This window comes from Semicossyphus pulcher, unplaced genomic scaffold (genome assembly GCF_022749685.1).
Source record: "Semicossyphus pulcher isolate SPU_LCO1_2020_fin unplaced genomic scaffold, fSemPul1.0.p SCAF_2, whole genome shotgun sequence".
In the NCBI taxonomy this organism is placed as follows: Eukaryota; Metazoa; Chordata; class Actinopteri; order Labriformes; family Labridae; genus Semicossyphus; species Semicossyphus pulcher.
This window is the reverse complement of record NW_027211693.1, coordinates 21,164,192-21,181,674: the sequence shown is the minus strand read 5'-3', so window position 1 is coordinate 21,181,674 and position 17,483 is coordinate 21,164,192. Positions and strand designations below refer to the sequence as shown.

General features: G+C 39.9%; 3 protein-coding genes across 3 annotated transcripts; 2 read left to right on the top strand and 1 right to left on the bottom strand.

Annotated features, from left to right (window-relative positions):
- Window positions 1–11: 11 nt before the first annotated feature.
- On the bottom strand, window positions 12–4,233 carry LOC138598302 (uncharacterized). Its single transcript, XM_069670060.1, has 10 exons — window positions 4,162–4,233; window positions 3,982–4,024; window positions 3,633–3,781; window positions 3,339–3,471; window positions 2,977–3,246; window positions 2,579–2,884; window positions 2,308–2,468; window positions 2,104–2,220; window positions 1,405–1,437; window positions 12–1,245 (listed from the first exon to the last, which is right to left on the bottom strand). The coding sequence occupies exons 2-10, from the start codon at window positions 4,019–4,021 to the stop codon at window positions 1,042–1,044; spliced, it is 1,413 nt and encodes a 470-aa protein (XP_069526161.1). The 5' UTR covers window positions 4,022–4,024; window positions 4,162–4,233; the 3' UTR covers window positions 12–1,041.
- A 2,291-nt stretch (window positions 4,234–6,524) lies between these two features.
- LOC138597824 (uncharacterized) lies at window positions 6,525–10,975 on the top strand. The gene is made up of 8 exons (XM_069669346.1): window positions 6,525–6,584; window positions 6,670–6,805; window positions 7,546–7,830; window positions 7,989–8,327; window positions 8,417–8,598; window positions 9,664–9,765; window positions 9,853–9,951; window positions 10,032–10,975. The coding sequence occupies exons 1-8, from the start codon at window positions 6,525–6,527 to the stop codon at window positions 10,248–10,250; spliced, it is 1,422 nt and encodes a 473-aa protein (XP_069525447.1). The 3' UTR covers window positions 10,251–10,975.
- Window positions 10,976–11,283: 308 nt separating this feature from the next.
- prpf19 (pre-mRNA processing factor 19) lies at window positions 11,284–17,201 on the top strand. Its single transcript, XM_069669949.1, has 16 exons — window positions 11,284–11,450; window positions 11,649–11,798; window positions 12,780–12,856; window positions 13,297–13,438; window positions 13,602–13,675; window positions 13,781–13,846; window positions 13,960–14,001; window positions 14,135–14,209; window positions 14,323–14,398; window positions 14,498–14,607; window positions 14,755–14,910; window positions 15,033–15,102; window positions 15,198–15,371; window positions 15,629–15,711; window positions 16,159–16,264; window positions 16,388–17,201. The coding sequence occupies exons 1-16, from the start codon at window positions 11,432–11,434 to the stop codon at window positions 16,483–16,485; spliced, it is 1,518 nt and encodes a 505-aa protein (XP_069526050.1). The 5' UTR covers window positions 11,284–11,431; the 3' UTR covers window positions 16,486–17,201.
- The last annotated feature ends 282 nt before the right edge of the window (window positions 17,202–17,483 follow it).

Here is a 17,483-nt window from a genome sequence, read left to right as displayed (position 1 = left end):
CCGAGTTTTAGCTTAGCCTAATTGTCCTTCTCATTATTTTTTCAGATCATAACAGTTGAACAAGTTATTTCCACTCTGTTTCTTTTTCTGGGAATTGTCAGTCTTTTAAAGCAAAAAATCAAGCTTTCAAAAACCAGGAAAACATTTTTTTTTTTTTTTCAAACATTCAAGTCAAGATATAGGTACACATCTTTACATTTAACGCAGACAGATATGAGTTTCAAATATTACATTGATTTCATGGCAAATGATCTGGGTGGTTACCCCAAGTTTTCACAGGACATACAAATATATACATAAAAAAAACAATATATAATAACACACAATGTAATGATAAATACCACACAGACAGGTTGATAATATAAGGCTTCCGGCACATGATAATGTTTCACACAACCAGATAGAATTTATATAAAAGTAAGGCTGGTGACAGTGGTTCAAGTTGCTGAGTGTAGTGTGGTGTATCCATGAGTGTTGGAGTTACTTTGAATCCAGTTTGACTCCTCAAATCTCTATTATCTGCAACACTGATTCAACACACACCCCTTTATAATCCTTATTATATAGAAACACTCCTGAAACAACTGTCATAAAAACTATGGCTAAACTGAGTGAGCATTAGACACCCAAACCTGAGAAAAGAAGAGTTAAAAATATCCTGAGGAAATAGACTTAAATTGAGTTGTCTTACTCCCTCCCTCCACTGCTATGCTCTACACTACAACCTTACAACCAAGCTCAAGTTATAAAGAGTTACAATAAAAAACATAAATACTGGTCTCAAACTTTGATCACACTGCATTTGTGTGTTTATCTATACAGCATACAGAAAATCCCCCTCTGTAGCCTATGATAAGTCTGGAAATGTGTCAACCTACAGTTAATGACACTTGTTTTGTGCAGTCTACATGGTCCCTACTCTGTTCACCTCTCAGTGCAACTTTGTGGGAACTTAATTCCTAATGTGTATATAGCACACAGTCCAATCAAGATGTTTTTGTTCCAGCTAGTCTCTAAGCATAACACTAACTGGACTCTGCATCACTTATTTTCATGGCGTGCTCCCTCCAAAAAGTTGAGCTTATCTGAGGTATAAACATTACAGACAGTTGAGTCTGAGCCAAGGGGGGGAGCAGAGGGTGCCTTCATTCCTTTTATCTCAAACCGCGGCTCAGTGTCCAAGGAGAAATAGTCAGAGCCGAATGTAGGAGCTGGAGCATCTCGTTGTCCTCGTAGAGGGTCAACCTGGAGAGTGAAGTGAACCAAAAAGGGTATATGTTTTAATAAGAGTCCCAAAATCAATCCGAGAATGAGGACTTTCTTTTTAGCAGAGATAATTGGATTTACACTGATGCTTCTACATTTCATGCATTCAGAATGAAGTCTGTGTGTATGTGTGTGTACCTCAGGCTGGGGGGGGTTCACATGGATATTCACCTGTACAAGAAAAATGCACGTGAGTCAGTTCTTAAAAAACAGAGGGAACTGAGATGAAGAAGAAAACAGGAACCTTTAGAATATACGAAATCAGCTTTTAAAAGTTCCTGTTTGAGATGTTCCCTTGGATGTACGGACAAATATCACTGGATTATTTTGATACAGAAGAAAACTCTCTCAAGCTCTTAAGATCGAAGGAATGACATTTCTATGACGATTTCTTAGTTGATTTTTGTACATTCATCTTATTAGGTAGAGATATCTTTAACATGTGCATCATCTAATGTTTGCCTCAGATAAACTTTGTTATATATTTTGGCAAAAAAAGGCTTTTTTTTTTTTTTGGCCCCATTACTTATATTGAAAGCACAATGAGATTGGTTCTTTCATAGTTTCAAACATACTTGACTTAAACAGATGCAAACAAACGACTTTAATTCAACTGTGTGTCACAACCAATGCTAGAGCTGCAACTTTTGTCCATGTTGGTGAGTGAGTCAAATCAGCACCAAAACTAATACCCAACATTTCTGTTGTAGCACCTACCTTGCACCTCACACGGTGTAACTTTGCCTCACATATCTCCTTTGCATCCCCCCAACAACTTTGCAATGCCTGCTTTGGGAGGTGCACGTCATTGTTTAAGAACTTTTGTGTAATACCTACCGGTGGCCTGAGGGACGAAGCTGCAGGTGCTCTGGAAACGCTGGGATTCGGTGGCTGGTACGAGTAATCTGGAGCAGGTGTAGTAGAGTGACTTGAGCCTACAGGTCTGTTCTGCCCCTGCAATGGGAACAAGGATTTTGAATTAAAAATGGCCACACATATTAAAAACAGTTGGTCTGAGTGTTCTCTTGAGTAAGAACTTACATGGTTATACACTTGCAGTGCTGCTGCAGCCAGAGGAGCAGCCTCATCCCTTTTGGAAGAGCTCTTTTTACAACAGCACTTTCTCACGCAGCAGCAGCACAGAATCGCTGCAAAGGCGACCCCAGAGATAATACCAACAATAGCAGTTGTAGAAGGAGGTGCTGTAAGGGCAGAAGAAGGGGGTGGGTGCAGTTATGTTACTTTGAATCACTAGTAAAAGTTTGTTCATAAATTCTGTCTTGGAAGTAAGAGATAATGTTCTCTTGCTCACCAGGTTGTACCTGCAGCCACACAGTCTGGCCCAGGTTTTTATCTGGGTCTCTGAACTCATAGGAGCCAGAATCCATCATTGTCAAAGAATTAATCTCTATGCCGTTAGGTAATTTCCGAAACCTCCTGTCAAACTGCCCAGGTCCTGAGTACGGGGTTTCGTCTGTGAGCACAGTGCCACTAGCCATCAGTGTTGTGTAATCGCTGTCCCCCTCTGGTGTAAAACGAACAGTCCAAGAGGAAGTGACTAAAGGATATGTGATGATAAGATTCTCGCCCACCTTTTTGTCATAGTTCATACTTTTCTCTGTGTGAGATAAAGAGTATAACGTATAAATACATTTAGATACACAGCAGTCTTAATATTACATGCAACTTCTATCAAATTCCTAAAATCACCTTCAACTGTGAGCAGAATCCTGGAAAGAAGAGTTCTGTCTTCTTTCCTGAGGTTGTAGTACCCTTTGTCCTTCTGAGTGAGGTCGCTAATCTCCCAGAATTTATGCCCCATCCGTCCTCTGCCTCCCACATTGGTTTGAGGGTCACTGCGGTTCCACAGGACATTTGGCGGGGTACTAAAATTGGGAGCATATTCAAGGACTTCAGCCTGATGAGGGACGTCATAGTAGAACTTTTCCCCGAAAACCTTCCGGACGTTGTCAGCACAATCTGGAACAGCACATACAAACTTTTTAGGAATACTGCACTTAACAAAGAAAAATGTCACTTTTCATGTAGCTCTTCTGGTGTAATTATCACACCCTTAATATCCAGTTCGATGGCATCACGTCGCTCACCACTACCGTTTGAGACCCAGAAAATTCCATTATCTCTTTCTGTCAAATCGGTCAGTTTAAGAGAACGGAGGGATCGTTTCATGCGGGGATCCATTACCTTAAAAGATGGACAAACAAAAACAACAAAAACAAACACTGATTCAGGACAAAGAGTATATTAAGTGAAATTCAAATCTGATCTGCTCCAAACAGATGCCAAACTTGATCATATTTTAGATTTTTCCATGCAGTGACACAAAAGCTCCAAATTATGCTCACCTCCCCATTAACCATCAATGTTATCGTGGATCCCCCATCACGCGGAGTGAAGTACATTTGTCCCCGGAAAATCGGTGGTGTGAACTCAAATGGAAAGGTATAGTGTTTGCCATAGCACTCACTTGCACTCCTGAGAGCAGCAGACGAACCTTCAGACAGAAAGATACAAGAGATCTTAGCTACAGTCATTGCTTTGAATGCATGCCACAGCTCGCATTACTGGCATATTTGTAACGTTACACGATGTACAGAGATAGTCCACAGACATGCTGTTTGTAGAGTTAAAAGTCACAACGGTTAAATCAGCATTGTTGCATCTCTTCTGTAGGGCTGTATGAGTTTTACTCACCAAATAAGAAACAGGAAACAGTCACGTACAGCAGCAACATGTCCTGAGGAGAAGAAGAAATGTTTTGAGTTACCTAACATGTTAATTGTCATTAAACCGTCAAAACGTTTCTTTAAAACCAGATATTATTAAACTGAATATCAAGCACAATAGTATATAGCAAAATAGTAAATAACTGACCAGCAGAATGTCAACACACTAAGTAAAATTCTTTACGCTATGTTCGATTCCGTTTGTAGCTGCCAAGACAGAAAAAACTGGGCTGGGCGAGGTTTCCTTTACACTCTGTCAGCATCGTTATTGCGCCACATGTGCGCAAACTGCGTATACACCGTGGATCAGGCGGTGGTTCCCAATCAATAACTTTTATACAGTGTTCCCAACCAAAGAGCCGAGTGTGTTGTGTGGCCCAAAGTGAATATTTAGGACGTAAACGATAAAATGCGTAAGAAGGAAAATAAATGTTTCAGTTAAACTATAATGTGGTCAGTTCGGGATTTAGTTCTTTTGCTTTTGCTTTTTTTTTTCTTCCAGTTTCTCAAATCAAAACATTCAAAAAGCCAAAACCAGTCTTACATGTCATAACTATACCAAAGTAGTAGGCTACCACCATTAATTTTTTTTCATGTTCTTACTGTTTGTGCTTTAAATTGCACATCATTGGTAAACGACATTTATGCAGTGTATTTTTTTTTTATAACACAGTGAAAGGAACTGCAAAATATTTATTTATGTAACAGAGGCAGTTTAATTTGGCCTAGCAGTAAATATAAATTACAAATAATGGGCTCCTGTCAGCCTCTTTGCTATGCACACTTTTTCCCCTTTCTTAAATTATTCAATTATATTATCTATTTCAAATTAACAAATTTGAAATTTATTTCAAATTATGTTATGTACATTTCTCAGCTAAAAATTGGAATTTTCATGAGTATGTATCCCCGTGTTTTTTCGTAAAACTCTGAGAACATTTAAGATTTAATTTTGGCACATGGCCAATCAAGAGTACCCCACTTTGTAACTGCACTCTCCTACGCCAACAGCGTATTCTTATTCAGTAAACTGCAAATACAACGCAGCTTTTGACGCATCTTGTGTAGGAGCTGCTGAGAATACCGTCTTCCATCGCCATAAATAGAAGAAGGGTACCAATGCCCATGCGCGCTCTGCAGAGGACGTTGTTATCCTCTTATACCCTTTCATATAAACATTCCTGAATATCCAGCGGTGGATTTATTCTTCACTCTTCCTCCAGGTGAGTTCAGACTACATGCGTCACTGCATGTAATCAGTTACACAATATTAATGATTGGCGGCCTGGTCATCAGCGGGATATAGATGTTGTTCATCGGCTTGGAAACATGTTGGACACCTGCGTGGACTTGACTTCAGACAGCAGGCAGGACGTCGTAAATCAGACCGAAAATATTGATTCTATATTCATGTACGTAGTATGAAGGCTTTAGAGCTGCAGAAACATCACAACAACTGTGTTTGAGCTCCCCCTTGTGTGACTTCATGATTTATGATGAACGTGTTGGCCCGCGGGCTTGTTTTCAGATGAGGGTGGGGATGAATGACAATCTCTCGTGTGCATCTGTGTCTCCAGTGTTTGTGGATGAAACAAGCTGATCTGTCTCTTTCCACAGGAGACGATGTCCTCCTCTGTCCTTCTTACTGCCCTTTTTACCCTTCCTCTAGTTGTGGGTGAGTTTTTGAATAATATATTGGGAATACTTTTAATAATGCACCCTTTGGTTTTAAGACATTGCAACAAATGGCCTAAATAACTGTTAATTAATAAACCCAATTGTATGCCTTGGAAACCCTCTTTACTTGTTATTCAAGGCAATTATAGGCATCAAACATTACACCTAAATTACAATCAGCAAGCAGCACAGATTGCCTTTAAACAAGGCAGGTTTGTTTACAGGACCAAACAGTATGAGTGTTTTTTTAATCAAGATTAATTTTAAGCAAGTTTTGTGACGTCAAGTGTTCAATCTAAATAGAGTAGGCAAGTACATTAGCCATATAGTTTTTGGAAGTAAAAGTAACATACAGGGGAGTCATTCACAGTGAAGGAGAACACCTGAATAAGAGGAGGATATTATTGGAAAAAAAAGTGGACCAAGAACGGACCCTTGAGGGACACCACAGCTACACTTAAATAGAGTGTGGTACAGACATATGACCATAGCCGATTTAAAGCCAAAACCAGCTCAATTTGCAGAAAGTCAGTAACTGCTGTTCAACTTATAAACCTTTTAGAAAGTGGTACATAATGTCCTCAGTCAAATTAGAGTTGATGTGATCTGAGTACTGTACTGAAGAAGATGAATAATGAACATATTGATTCTGCTCTCCACACAGGTTGGGTCGTACTGGGTGAGTTACATTTCATCACATATCCTTCACCTACAAAAACATATTCTCTGAAGAGGTTGCTGACTTTCTTTTTCACTCTGTCAGGTGAAAGAGAAGAAGCCCAGAGAGTGTGTGCGGGGAAGGAATTTCGTCTGCCTGTTTACTCGACATCCAGAATGGTGACGTTTACACCAAACTCAGAGGGAGTGAGGCGCGTCTTGCTGGACAAAACAAGTGTGAGTGGAAGTCTGAGTTGCTGTTTGTGTTTTCCTTTGTTTGCTGTGCGTACAGTTTTCCAAAATCTTTTTTTGTGTATTGCAGGTGAAGGAACCTCGGTTTGAGTGGACCAGAGATAAGATGTTAGTCCTGAAAGAAGTGACTCATGATGATCAGGGACTTTATTCCATTAAACTGTCGTCTGGATTCACCTACGAGACTGTTCGTTTGACTGTTTCAGGTAAGACACTTTCCTCTCTTTGTAAAAGCCATCACCGTATTTTTCACAGTGTATCACCGGGCTCTTTAATGGGCTTAAAATTAAAGTAAGGATTCTCTATTACAAGTAAAAGTCCTGTATTTACAACCTTTCATTTGTTTAAATAAGTAAAGTATGTTAGTAAGCTTTATCTTAGCCGACTTAGGCAAAAAGTATGTCAAGTAAAAAAGTAGTCGTTCTACAATAAAACAATTTCTATATTTTGCCTTTTTAAGGTGTTGTAAAAATGCATCAATGAGTCAACAGAGCTAGTGTTAACTACGTTACATACACCTAGGCAGTTTAGTCCAGAGGATCCAATTATGGGTCGTGCCCCATTTTAAGGGTCGCGAGATACTGTGGTTTTACACTGTGTTTGTGAAATATTCTCATTTTAATGACACCTCAAACAGGGGCGTCATATTGAAACAGCGTTTTTATTAGGGGTCACATGTCAAAAATGTTAATAACCACATCTTTATCTTTAATAGTACATTCTATTTTTAAGCCTATCATATGACTTTTATGTAAAGTTTTAATTTAAACACAAATATGTAACTACAACTGTCAATGTAGTGGAGCAAAAAGTATATTTCACCCTGAAATGTAGTAATTGGTAGTATAAAATTCGAAATACTTCATTCCTAGTACCTGTAAATAAATGTACTTAGTTACTTTGCAGCACTGCTGATCATTCTCGCTGCCTCTCTCTCCTGCTTCAGAATGCATTAAGTCTTACTACAGGAACTACGGGGAGACCTTTGAATACAGTATCCCTGAAAATGGCTCTTTACTGGAGTTTTTCCCCCGGGGTGCTCCTTCTGAGGCCATGCCTGTTGTGCTGTGGAACAAGACAGACCCTGAGACCAGCACTGCGGGCCGAGGGCGGCTGCTGCGGAGCGGGAAGGTCTGGGTGGCCGAGAGAGTGAAGCAATCGGACCAAGGCAACTACACTATAAGAGATGACAAGGGGAAGGCCGTGTCTCGCAGCACCCTCACTGTCCGTGGTGAGCAGAGACAGAAGATGAGTTTTAAGAAGCTGACTGATGTTTTTTTTAGGAGCCTGTCAACTGTAACATTTATATTTTATCTTTCCCTTTCCATCCGACACCCCCACATTCCCGTCATTCTCCCCTCTTGTTCATGATCCTGTATGTGGCATCAGGGCACTCCTTCAATGTCACCCGCTTCGCCAAGGAGTCTCTAAACCTGCCCCTCTTTCTTCCTGTCCCTCATGCCCACCTCATTTTTACCCCCACCCGATACCCTGACGAATCCTCCCTGGGCCCTTTTGACCCCAAGCCCCCTCGAGGCCCAGTGCAGCTGATCCGTGAGGGCCACATAACGGACTACGACATGCGCTACAGGGGCCTCATCTCTCTGGGCAGGAACGGCAGCATCAATGAGGTCGTCATCGCGAGGCTGACCTCAAGGCATGACGGGGTCTATGAAATCAGAGATGGAGATGGCAACCTGGTTTCTTCCACCCTGTTGCAGGTCATCGGTGAGTGACAGCGTATGTTTTTGTGTATCTAATTTCTTTATGTCTTCACGGTTGAAAATCATTCTGGTATCCGTCTCTGCTCTCTCTAGAGAAGGGAGGCAGATGGCGAGCACTTCTGAAGTCCATCACTGTCCCGTCTGGCATGTTTGTGTCACTGGCTGGTTTCATCCTGTTCATGAAGCGATATCCGAGCTGCAGCCTCTCGCAGTTCATCTCTGGCCTCAGAGCAAACCGCACGCCACCAAACAACCCCCCGAGGGTCAACATCCAGGTGAGGAAATCAGGAGAGCCTGGTTAGTGGCCCTTTTCACATTGAACTTGCCTCAATTTAGTGAGTACTGGTTTTAACATGATATAGTAGATTTCCATCCTCAGTTTTCCTTTTTAATTTCAGCATCTCTCACAGTGCAGTTCTGTTTCAGCTCAGTTTAAAGTTTGTTGCTGATTGCATTTTTCAGGTCCTTAATTAAATAGATTCATTAGTAAATAATAAAATGCAAAAATAAAAATGAAATACATGAACATTTAAAAAGGGTGGATTATGCATGGACATAGGGGAGGGGAAGTGTTTATGGTTATTAGGTAATGTATTATATGTGTGTAGTTCAGGAGATTAAATAACCATATGGCATTATCAAGACTCCACCTCTTTGTAAATCCAGGCTTTAGGAGCTTTAGTGCATCTGTGATTTAATCTATGTCATAACATTTCCATGCCTTTTGAATCTATGTCCTCTGAAGTAGATTACATTTCAATACACATAAGTTCTTTGGTATTCCTCGAGTCTCTTTCAAAGAATTTTGGACCTTAAGGACCTTTGGATCTTTTGGAATGATATTTTTGATATGTATTTTTTACCTTTATGAAAACACAACAGCCACATTTAGGAAAGCAGCTGAATCATTTACTATGTTTTGCACTTATTTCAGTAAATGTTTGAACATTAACAATCCTGCAAGAAGATCCAGATGATGAGTGTTAAAGGTATGAGAATAATATGTTATGTCCTTAGCAGTCTGAGATCAGAGATGTTGGACTGACGTATCAGACAGTCTCCACAAAAGTCAACAGCAAATTAGGGAATGTCTTTTAAAAAAATGCTTGACATAATTGCATTAAACCTGAGATAAAATAGCATGTGAGTTAGTTTCACTATATTGACACATCATATTAGTTGTTGGCCCAGGGGAGAATATTTTGCTTCAGCAAAAGGAAGATACACCAAGAAATTTGCATGGGCCAATGGTTTTCGTCATGCATCCCTGCCTTGTATTCTCCACAGCTGCAGACCAAGTGGCTGCACTGACTTTTATGTGTCTGTGTATGTTTGTGCAGGACTACAGCCAGCCCAGCCCTCAGCCCTCAGGCTTCTATGGTCACTCTCAGCATCCTGGAACACCAAGAAAGTGGACCCCAAGAGCCAGTCCTACTCACACTGTAAGGCTCAGTAACATAATTTAATAAGCTTTTTTTTAATTGCTCAGAAATATTAAAATATTGACGTGCTGCTGTTTGTACTGCCAGGGTTACAGTCCAGTTAGGGTAGGAACGCCTAGATCTCAGAACCAGGAAGAAAACAGATTGACACCTGGGAGCTCCCCTTGTCATAATTCAACTACTCAGGTAAAATTACAATTAAGCTGTGAGTATTTTTTGTGTTACATATTACATTTTTTAAACATGTTATAATTTATTTCTAGCAGGACACACCTAATGAGGAGGAGAGAAGGATTTCCTTTTCAGTGCCCGGGGCTTCAGACTGCCTCCATTCCTCCGAGGACTGTGCTCAATTCCAGATCAAAAAAGACGGAAACAAAGAACGATGGAGCAAATCACAAGAATACTTTTCCACACTGCCACTAGACACAGACACATCTGAATCCTGCAGTGTTTACACTTCTGAGAAACTGAACTTCTTATAAAAAGGACAGTTGGATCTGATATAAAAGAAGGAAGAAGTATAAGACATTGAGAAACTACGTTGAAAGATTCTCAGGTGGAGGGACGTTGATTTGGAGAAGAATAAGAAAGAGATCGCTTGTGCCTTTTGCATCTTAGCCTAGATTGGATGGTTTGGTATCAATACTGCATGTCATTTTAGCATTTTGCATTAGCCTTCCTGTCTCATAATAAGTATTTCTTGACACTGTTGATGGTGCTCCTGAAATCTCCCGCTGTTTCCTACCTCCAGACCCTCAGGACCAATGTTATCTGCACTGTATTTGCCGAGTACATGTATGTTTGTGAGAGTAATTTGAACTCTAGGGCTACGTAGAAATAAGAGTTGTGATACAAACGTGCAAAAGGGAATTCTTAAGTACTGTACAGTAAGAGCTGTTTATCTCCATCTATCATGTTAACCATTCCTTACTGCAACAACGCTTAATTATCATGTTAAATGTATGTTAAATGCAGTTTAATTATTTTTGCAAAGATACAGTGTATTAACCTTGAAGGTAATTGTAGTAATAGTTATATGAAATGTAACGTGTTTCACCAAATATTGCAATAGCCTATTAATCTGTGAACTTTGTACAGGATGTTAATTTCATATTACCAAATTATTCTAGTGACAAAAGAGGTTGGACTGCTTCTTGTGATATTTTTGGATTAGCAAAATGTGATTGCTCTAACAATAAACTTTATCTTTAACACACACATGCTTTTCTACAGTGTACTGGATGTCTGGCTGTAACTAACAATTAATTTCATTACAAAACAATCTTAAATCTCTCTATATACAATTTTATATACAGTAGTTTTTATATATTTTCTTCTTGATAAATAGCTGTCAAATTTGTTGTCTTTTAATTTTCTATCTGTAAACTCATCATTTCACCACAAGGTTTTGGTAGATCGATCAGTGCAGTAGTGTTCACCACCGGTAGATGGCAGGGGAGCACCAGTGAGACTTGGCAGCTCAGAGACCTGGAAAAAAAGTGTAGAAGAAGAAGATCCGTTTGTAGCGGCAATGAAAGGACAGCGTGCCACCTCTAATTTGAGTAAAACATAAGTAAAGTGTTCATTAGCGGTAATAACTATCAAAGTACAAGACGAGTTTTATTCCCTCTTCACTTCAGACTCTTAGGACTGCGTCGGGAAGATGTCCTTGTTTTGTGCAAGTAAGTGAAGTTGAATTCATTCATATGACGGAGGCAGTGTAGGTTAGCTAGGCACCGTGCTAATGCTACTAGCTAATTTAGCTAACGTTAGCGGCCATGCAGTGCCGCCTTCTACTCATGATTGTTAATCGGTCTTGTAAGTTGTTATTGTATTATTGGTATCATGTGGGTTTTAAGCTGTACTTGCATTTTATCCAGTTTCCAACGAGGTGCCGGAGCACCCGTGCGTCTCTCCGGTGTCCAACCAGGTGTTTGAGCGCAGACTTATCGAAAAGTACATCGCAGAGAATGGGACGGACCCGATGAACGGACAACCCTTGTCTGAGGAACAGCTCGTAGATATCAAAGGTAAAAGAAACTGCAGGCGACCAGCTGGAGATCTACTCTTAATTTGACAGTTTTAATAGGTAACGTAACACTTAGCTAAAATGGATACAGTTTAAACAAACGCCCTGCTATTAATCATCATAAATGTTATAATGTTCAGAAAATTTGATCTTGTTCAGTCTGTTTACTGAAGTATGAGATAATGATAAAATTCGTTATGTCATATTGAGAGGTGAACATTGTTTCCATCCCATTTATGTCATTAAGGATAAACTAAAGTATACACGTCAGTATTGAACTCCCACACAAAATACCGCATCCAAGATGAAATAACACCTCTATAATTTATTGAAGGTAGAATTAGTTGCAGGGCACCTGTATGAAACTGTATCAGTTTTAACTAGAGGTGCTATAGAAAGATAACGGAGAAGGGCCTTTTAAAAAGTTATATCAGTGATAAGTACTTATAAACTTTTGAGCCAATAGTGAGATAACAATATACACTGGTGCAACTTATGAATATTTAGTACCAAATAGTAGGGATGCACGATATTATCAGCAGAGTGTGCACGCACACTGCCTGCACCATGACTCTCTTCCATCAAGCGTGAAGAAGGGTGAAAGATGTCTGCGGTATGGCAGTTTTTGGCCACTTCAATAAGAGTAGACATGATATCAATTCCACTACAGGGGAGACTTGAAGTTCTCCGCAATTAGGTGGAAACTAACGTGCCTAATATATTGGTATCACAAATGGCAAAAGGGATTGGAAAATATTGGCATATCGGCAAAAAATTCAATATTATGCACCCCTACCGTATAGAAATCCAAGGATTACTCGCTTAAAAAATTATTTATACCATAAAAATAAATGAAAATTGCTCATCAACACATCCTAAGGACTAAGGACTTCATCTATATTAATGTGTCATGTTATGCTTGGTTAATTATATGAACCTGCCTGATGAATGTAAGCAAGAGACTGCTTGCTCTCTCTTTTAGTGTCCCATCCTATTCGACCAAAGGCACCATCCGCAACAAGCATTCCTGCCATTCTCAAGTCCCTTCAAGATGAGTGGGTAAGTGTTGTCAACATGAGGTGGCAGAGGAGAAATGTGCAATAAAACCCTTGTGAACAGTCAATTTTCCTCATAATTTAATTTTGAATAATGTCTGACCTTTTCTCTCTACACCCTTTTTCACCAATATTCTTGCCGACAATATAACTTAGCTGGAGCTAAAGGCACCGATCTCTTGAATGACAGATTCTTTAGTTTGCTACAATGCTGTGCCTATTCTGCCAATGTGCTTTTCCCACTAGACACACACTACTATGCTGCAAAAATATAAAATATGTTGCTCCTGCTTGTTGTTGAAAGCAAGGAATAATGAGGCATTTTATTGATTGTATAAGAGCTAGTAATAGCGCACTGTTGCGTTTTTTCTTCTTTTAAGAATATCACTTTTAGATCATGAAAAGAGATCCTTCATCTTGTTTTCGTCCTCTTTTATGCTCTAGGATGCTGTTATGCTGCACAGTTTTACTCTGCGGCAGCAGCTGCAGACTACTCGCCAAGAACTGTCACATGCCCTCTACCAACATGATGCCGCCTGCAGAGTCATCGCTCGCCTCACAAAAGAGGTCACTGCTGCGAGAGAAGGTGGGTTAATGGTAGTATGTGTCTTTCCTCTATTGCAGGGCATAAGTCCAGCTGTAAAGCACACAGTGTGGTTTTTATATGATCCTCAACTGTCTTCAGAATCTGTTGCACCACAACATCAGCTCATTATGTTTTTCTTATGGGGTCTGTTTCTTCTTTACAGCTCTTGCCACGCTCAAACCTCAAGCTGGATTGGTTGCCCCTCAGGCAGTCCCCACTTCTCAGCCTGCTGCAGCAGTGAGTGATTGAGATTTATTTTCAATAAACTTTTTAGAATTGCTCATTATAATTTTTTATCATAGGTCTTCCTAACACTTTCCGTGTCTTCCTTCTGAATCTCAGGGTGCTGGTGGAGAGCCTATGGAAATTAACGAACAGGTGGGAATGACCCCAGAGATCATCCAGAAGGTAAGATTTTTTTGCTTTTGCCTACATGATTATAATTATTGTTCTGTGAACTTTCTATTTTCACTTGAAGGTCTAATATGTGTCTCATTATGCCTTTTTTTTTCTGTTTGCAGCTCCAAGACAAAGCTACTATCCTCACTACAGAAAGAAAGAAGGTATTACTTTGCTCCTTATCAGCTACCCATTTCTGCTGTAATATATCACAGTTGTGTAAAAACTTGTTTAACCATTTATGTAATATGTAATAAACTGTCACAATTCTTGAACTGGTTTACTTTATTTCTCCAGAGAGGAAAAACTGTCCCAGAGGACCTGGTTAGAGCTGAGGATCTCAGCAAATACCGCCAAGTGGCCTCACATGCTGTAAGTTTAGATCTGGATATAAATGCCATTTTTACTTAAAACCAGAAAGCTGCAACTGGTCTTTGATTGTTAATGTACTTTTTGTTAACACGCGCTCTTTTTGTTGCCTTCAGGGTCTTCATAGTGCCAGTGTTCCTGGTATTCTGGCTCTGGATCTGTGTCCCTCAGACACCAGCAAAGTTCTCACTGGTAATTTGGTTTTATCAAATTATCCACTCCTTTTTGCAATTTCTAAAAGGATTTATGAGTTGTTTGAAGATAGATATTCAACCCCTTTGTGCCCACCAGGTGGAGCTGACAAGAACGTGGTGGTGTTTGACAAAAATGAGGAACAGATTGTGGCAACTCTCAAGGGTCACACCAAGAAGGTCACCTCTGTCATTTACCATCCTTCCCAGGTAATGTTTCGGTGTCAGACTGCAGTCAAACCTTTTTTTCAGGAAACAAATCTTTTGTCTTTACTCTCCAGAAAAAGGAGTGTTTGAATTAATCAGATCCTTCCTCTTGTTCTTTCTTTCTCCCCCTCACTGTTTCTCCCTCTGTAGTCCGTTGTCTTCTCTGCATCTCCAGACAACACCATCCGAGTTTGGTCCGTCACCGGAGGCAACTGTGTCCAGGTGGTGCGTGCCCACGAGGGAGGAGTCACTGGACTCTCCCTACATGCTACTGGAGACTACCTGCTCAGCTCCTCCGAGGATCAGGTGTGTGGGCAGATCGACAAATTACAGACAGACCTTCTAAATACAAGTACAACAATTCTTGATGAATAAAGTGTTTTGCCCCGTTACCTTTTCTTCAATTTTCTTTCTTCTCTGTTCTGCAGTACTGGGCCTTTTCTGATATCCAGACTGGTAGAGTCCTCACCAAAGTCACGGATGAAAGTGCTGGCTGTGGTGGGTGCCTCTATGTTAACTTTTGTATTTAGCAGTCTGAGTTAACTCTCCTCTTTATCCAGGTGGTACATTTTATTTTGTTTGTTTTTTTACAGCTCTCACCTGCGCTCAGTTCCACCCTGATGGTCTCATTTTTGGCACTGGTACGGCTGATTCCCAAATCAAGATCTGGGATCTGAAGGAGCGCACCAACGTGGCCAACTTCCCGGGCCACTCTGGTCCGGTCACATCCATCGCTTTCTCTGAAAATGGATACTACCTGGCCACAGGTAAGGGATACTTACAGCAATTTTACACAGTGTTGCTGCTAATGTTTCATGTGAAAGTGTTCTACATCAGGGTGAAAGGCTGAAGAGACATATGGTAATGGGGGAAAAAAACAATTTGACCTCTAGAGCGACCTACAATATCTTAAAATCGTACTTCCTTTTTCAGCCTTTGTTTTTGCACTAAGAAATATGGAATTGCAAATTGAATTGTGTTTATATTTAGTACACTAACAGTCTTGTCTGTGTTTGTGCTCCAGGTGCCCAGGATAGCTCTCTGAAACTGTGGGATCTGAGGAAACTGAAGAACTTCAAGACCATCACCCTGGACAACAACTATGAGGTCTGTTTCTTCTCTAAAAGATATAGTTTCAGGTTTACGTTTGTTGCCTAGAAATTAATATACGGATTCATATTGTGTGCATGGCTGTACACTAAATATGAAACTAGAGCCAGCATTGGTGCGGCAAACAGAGTAGATTCTATTTGTTGACCGTGTACAGAGACATCCTGGAGTGTTGCTGTCACTTGGCCAGAGAATCTGTACAGCAGCTTTTTCTTTGTAAACCTCAACATGTCACACTTAACCTTCTGCCTGTGTGTTGATGAAACACATAAAGAATGTGGGAATTAGTAAACTACATGTAAAGGTGCTGGAAGGTGAACTGGAGAGAACTGGGCTAGCTGCCAGGCGAATCACCTTCTGAATATAGCTTCATAGGTACCATACAGACATGAAGTGGTATTTATCTATATTTTATGTTTTCATGCCTCTGTTTTTCTGTTTCAGGTGAAGTCCCTTGTGTTTGACCAGAGTGGTACCTACCTGGCTGTCGGAGGGTCTGACATCCGTGTCTACATTTGCAAGCAGTGGTCTGAGGTCCTCAACTTCACAGGTGAGGAAGGAGGAAATACCTCTTACATCTGTTTTCAATTGTTAATCCAGTATGCATGTCATATGGTTTTGGCTCTGTGAAAGTGGCCCATCTTTGACTTTGTGTTTTCTTCTCCTATTGTAGACCATTCAGGATTGGTGACAGGAGTGGCCTTTGGAGAGAACGCTCAGTTTCTGTCCTCTGCAGGAATGGACAGAAGTCTCAAATTTTACAGCTTGTAGAAAAGGGTAAATTCAGGGTGAAGGGAGTAGGATAATTCAGAGGAGAATAGAATGGTCTCTATGTCTGAGCACACTCTATCCTGGACATAGAGCTGTAATTTTTTTAGAAAAAGAAGAGAAGAAAATCACAGCTAACCTTGCTTCATTAGTTTGTTTGTCCTCATAAGATCCCCTAAATTTGTCTGCTATATAAAAACCACAGCAGCATGATTAGGATAACGTTTGTTGGCTTTGTGTGTCTGAAATGTATATGAAGTGAAATGATACTGAGATACTGAAGCCAGTGAGATGTTTATGTCTGATTTGACAGCAAATATGACCTTACTGTAGTATTTACTTTTGTGTGTGTGAGTGGGGAGGTGGGGGGGGGGTTAAAATACAACTCTGAAGTGTCATAGTACACTGTTAGGAGCTGAAATGAGTGTGACCACAATCTGCTTTGCTTCTTAATATAGATCAACTTCATTACAGTATCTTTATGATTAGTTGAATATGCTTACGTAGTGATGAATGGTAAGCAGAAAAAGAACAGATGTATGAAATTCATGTTCCTTTGTGAAAATTTAGTTGTGTTGAACCTCCCTTCATTTTCATTTCCTGTTTCAGTTGTTTCATTTAAGCTTTTTGTCTCTTTTCCAATTGTATATTTCTCATTACTTGCCATTTTACCTGTTGCAACTCGCCCCTTTTACAATAAAATATCTTTTGTATTTCCACTGTTGGGTATTAAGTATTATTTCACTTTGCCTACCTTTTTTAAAATATCCTTACCAGGTTGCAAAAAATGTAAGTTGCTGTTTTAGAGGCTGTTTTTACAATGAATCTGCTCAAGAAAATGTATTTGCATTTTCATAGATAGTGGTTTTTTCAATGATGGAATAAGAAGAAGCAGACATTTTATCTGCTTTTAAGCAATTTATAGAATTTATTTTTTAAACCCAGGAAACGCATTAAATTAGGAGGCAGTAAAAAAAAAAAGTTGATATTTCATTTGTTAT

What these genes read in the sequence shown, in the direction of transcription:
- LOC138598302 (XM_069670060.1), bottom strand. Translation starts at nt 4,021, where the DNA reads ATGTTGCTGCTGTACGTGACTGTTTCCTGTTTCTTATTTG. An exon ending in TGTTTCCTGTTTCTTATTTG is followed by an intron (nt 3,782 to 3,981) that starts GTGAGTAAAACT and finishes TTCTGTCTGAAG; the next exon opens with GTTCGTCTGCTGCTCTCAGG. An exon ending in CACTGCAAGTGTATAACCAT is followed by an intron (nt 2,221 to 2,307) that starts GTAAGTTCTTAC and finishes TTCCCATTGCAG; the next exon opens with GGGCAGAACAGACCTGTAGG.
- LOC138597824 (XM_069669346.1), top strand. Translation starts at nt 6,525, where the DNA reads ATGGTGACGTTTACACCAAACTCAGAGGGAGTGAGGCGCGTCTTGCTG. An exon ending in TGTTCGTTTGACTGTTTCAG is followed by an intron (nt 6,806 to 7,545) that starts GTAAGACACTTT and finishes CTCCTGCTTCAG; the next exon opens with AATGCATTAAGTCTTACTAC. An exon ending in CACCCTGTTGCAGGTCATCG is followed by an intron (nt 8,328 to 8,416) that starts GTGAGTGACAGC and finishes TGCTCTCTCTAG; the next exon opens with AGAAGGGAGGCAGATGGCGA.
- prpf19 (XM_069669949.1), top strand. An exon ending in GGTCACTGCTGCGAGAGAAG is followed by an intron (nt 13,439 to 13,601) that starts GTGGGTTAATGG and finishes TCTTCTTTACAG; the next exon opens with CTCTTGCCACGCTCAAACCT. An exon ending in CCCCAGAGATCATCCAGAAG is followed by an intron (nt 13,847 to 13,959) that starts GTAAGATTTTTT and finishes TTCTGTTTGCAG; the next exon opens with CTCCAAGACAAAGCTACTAT.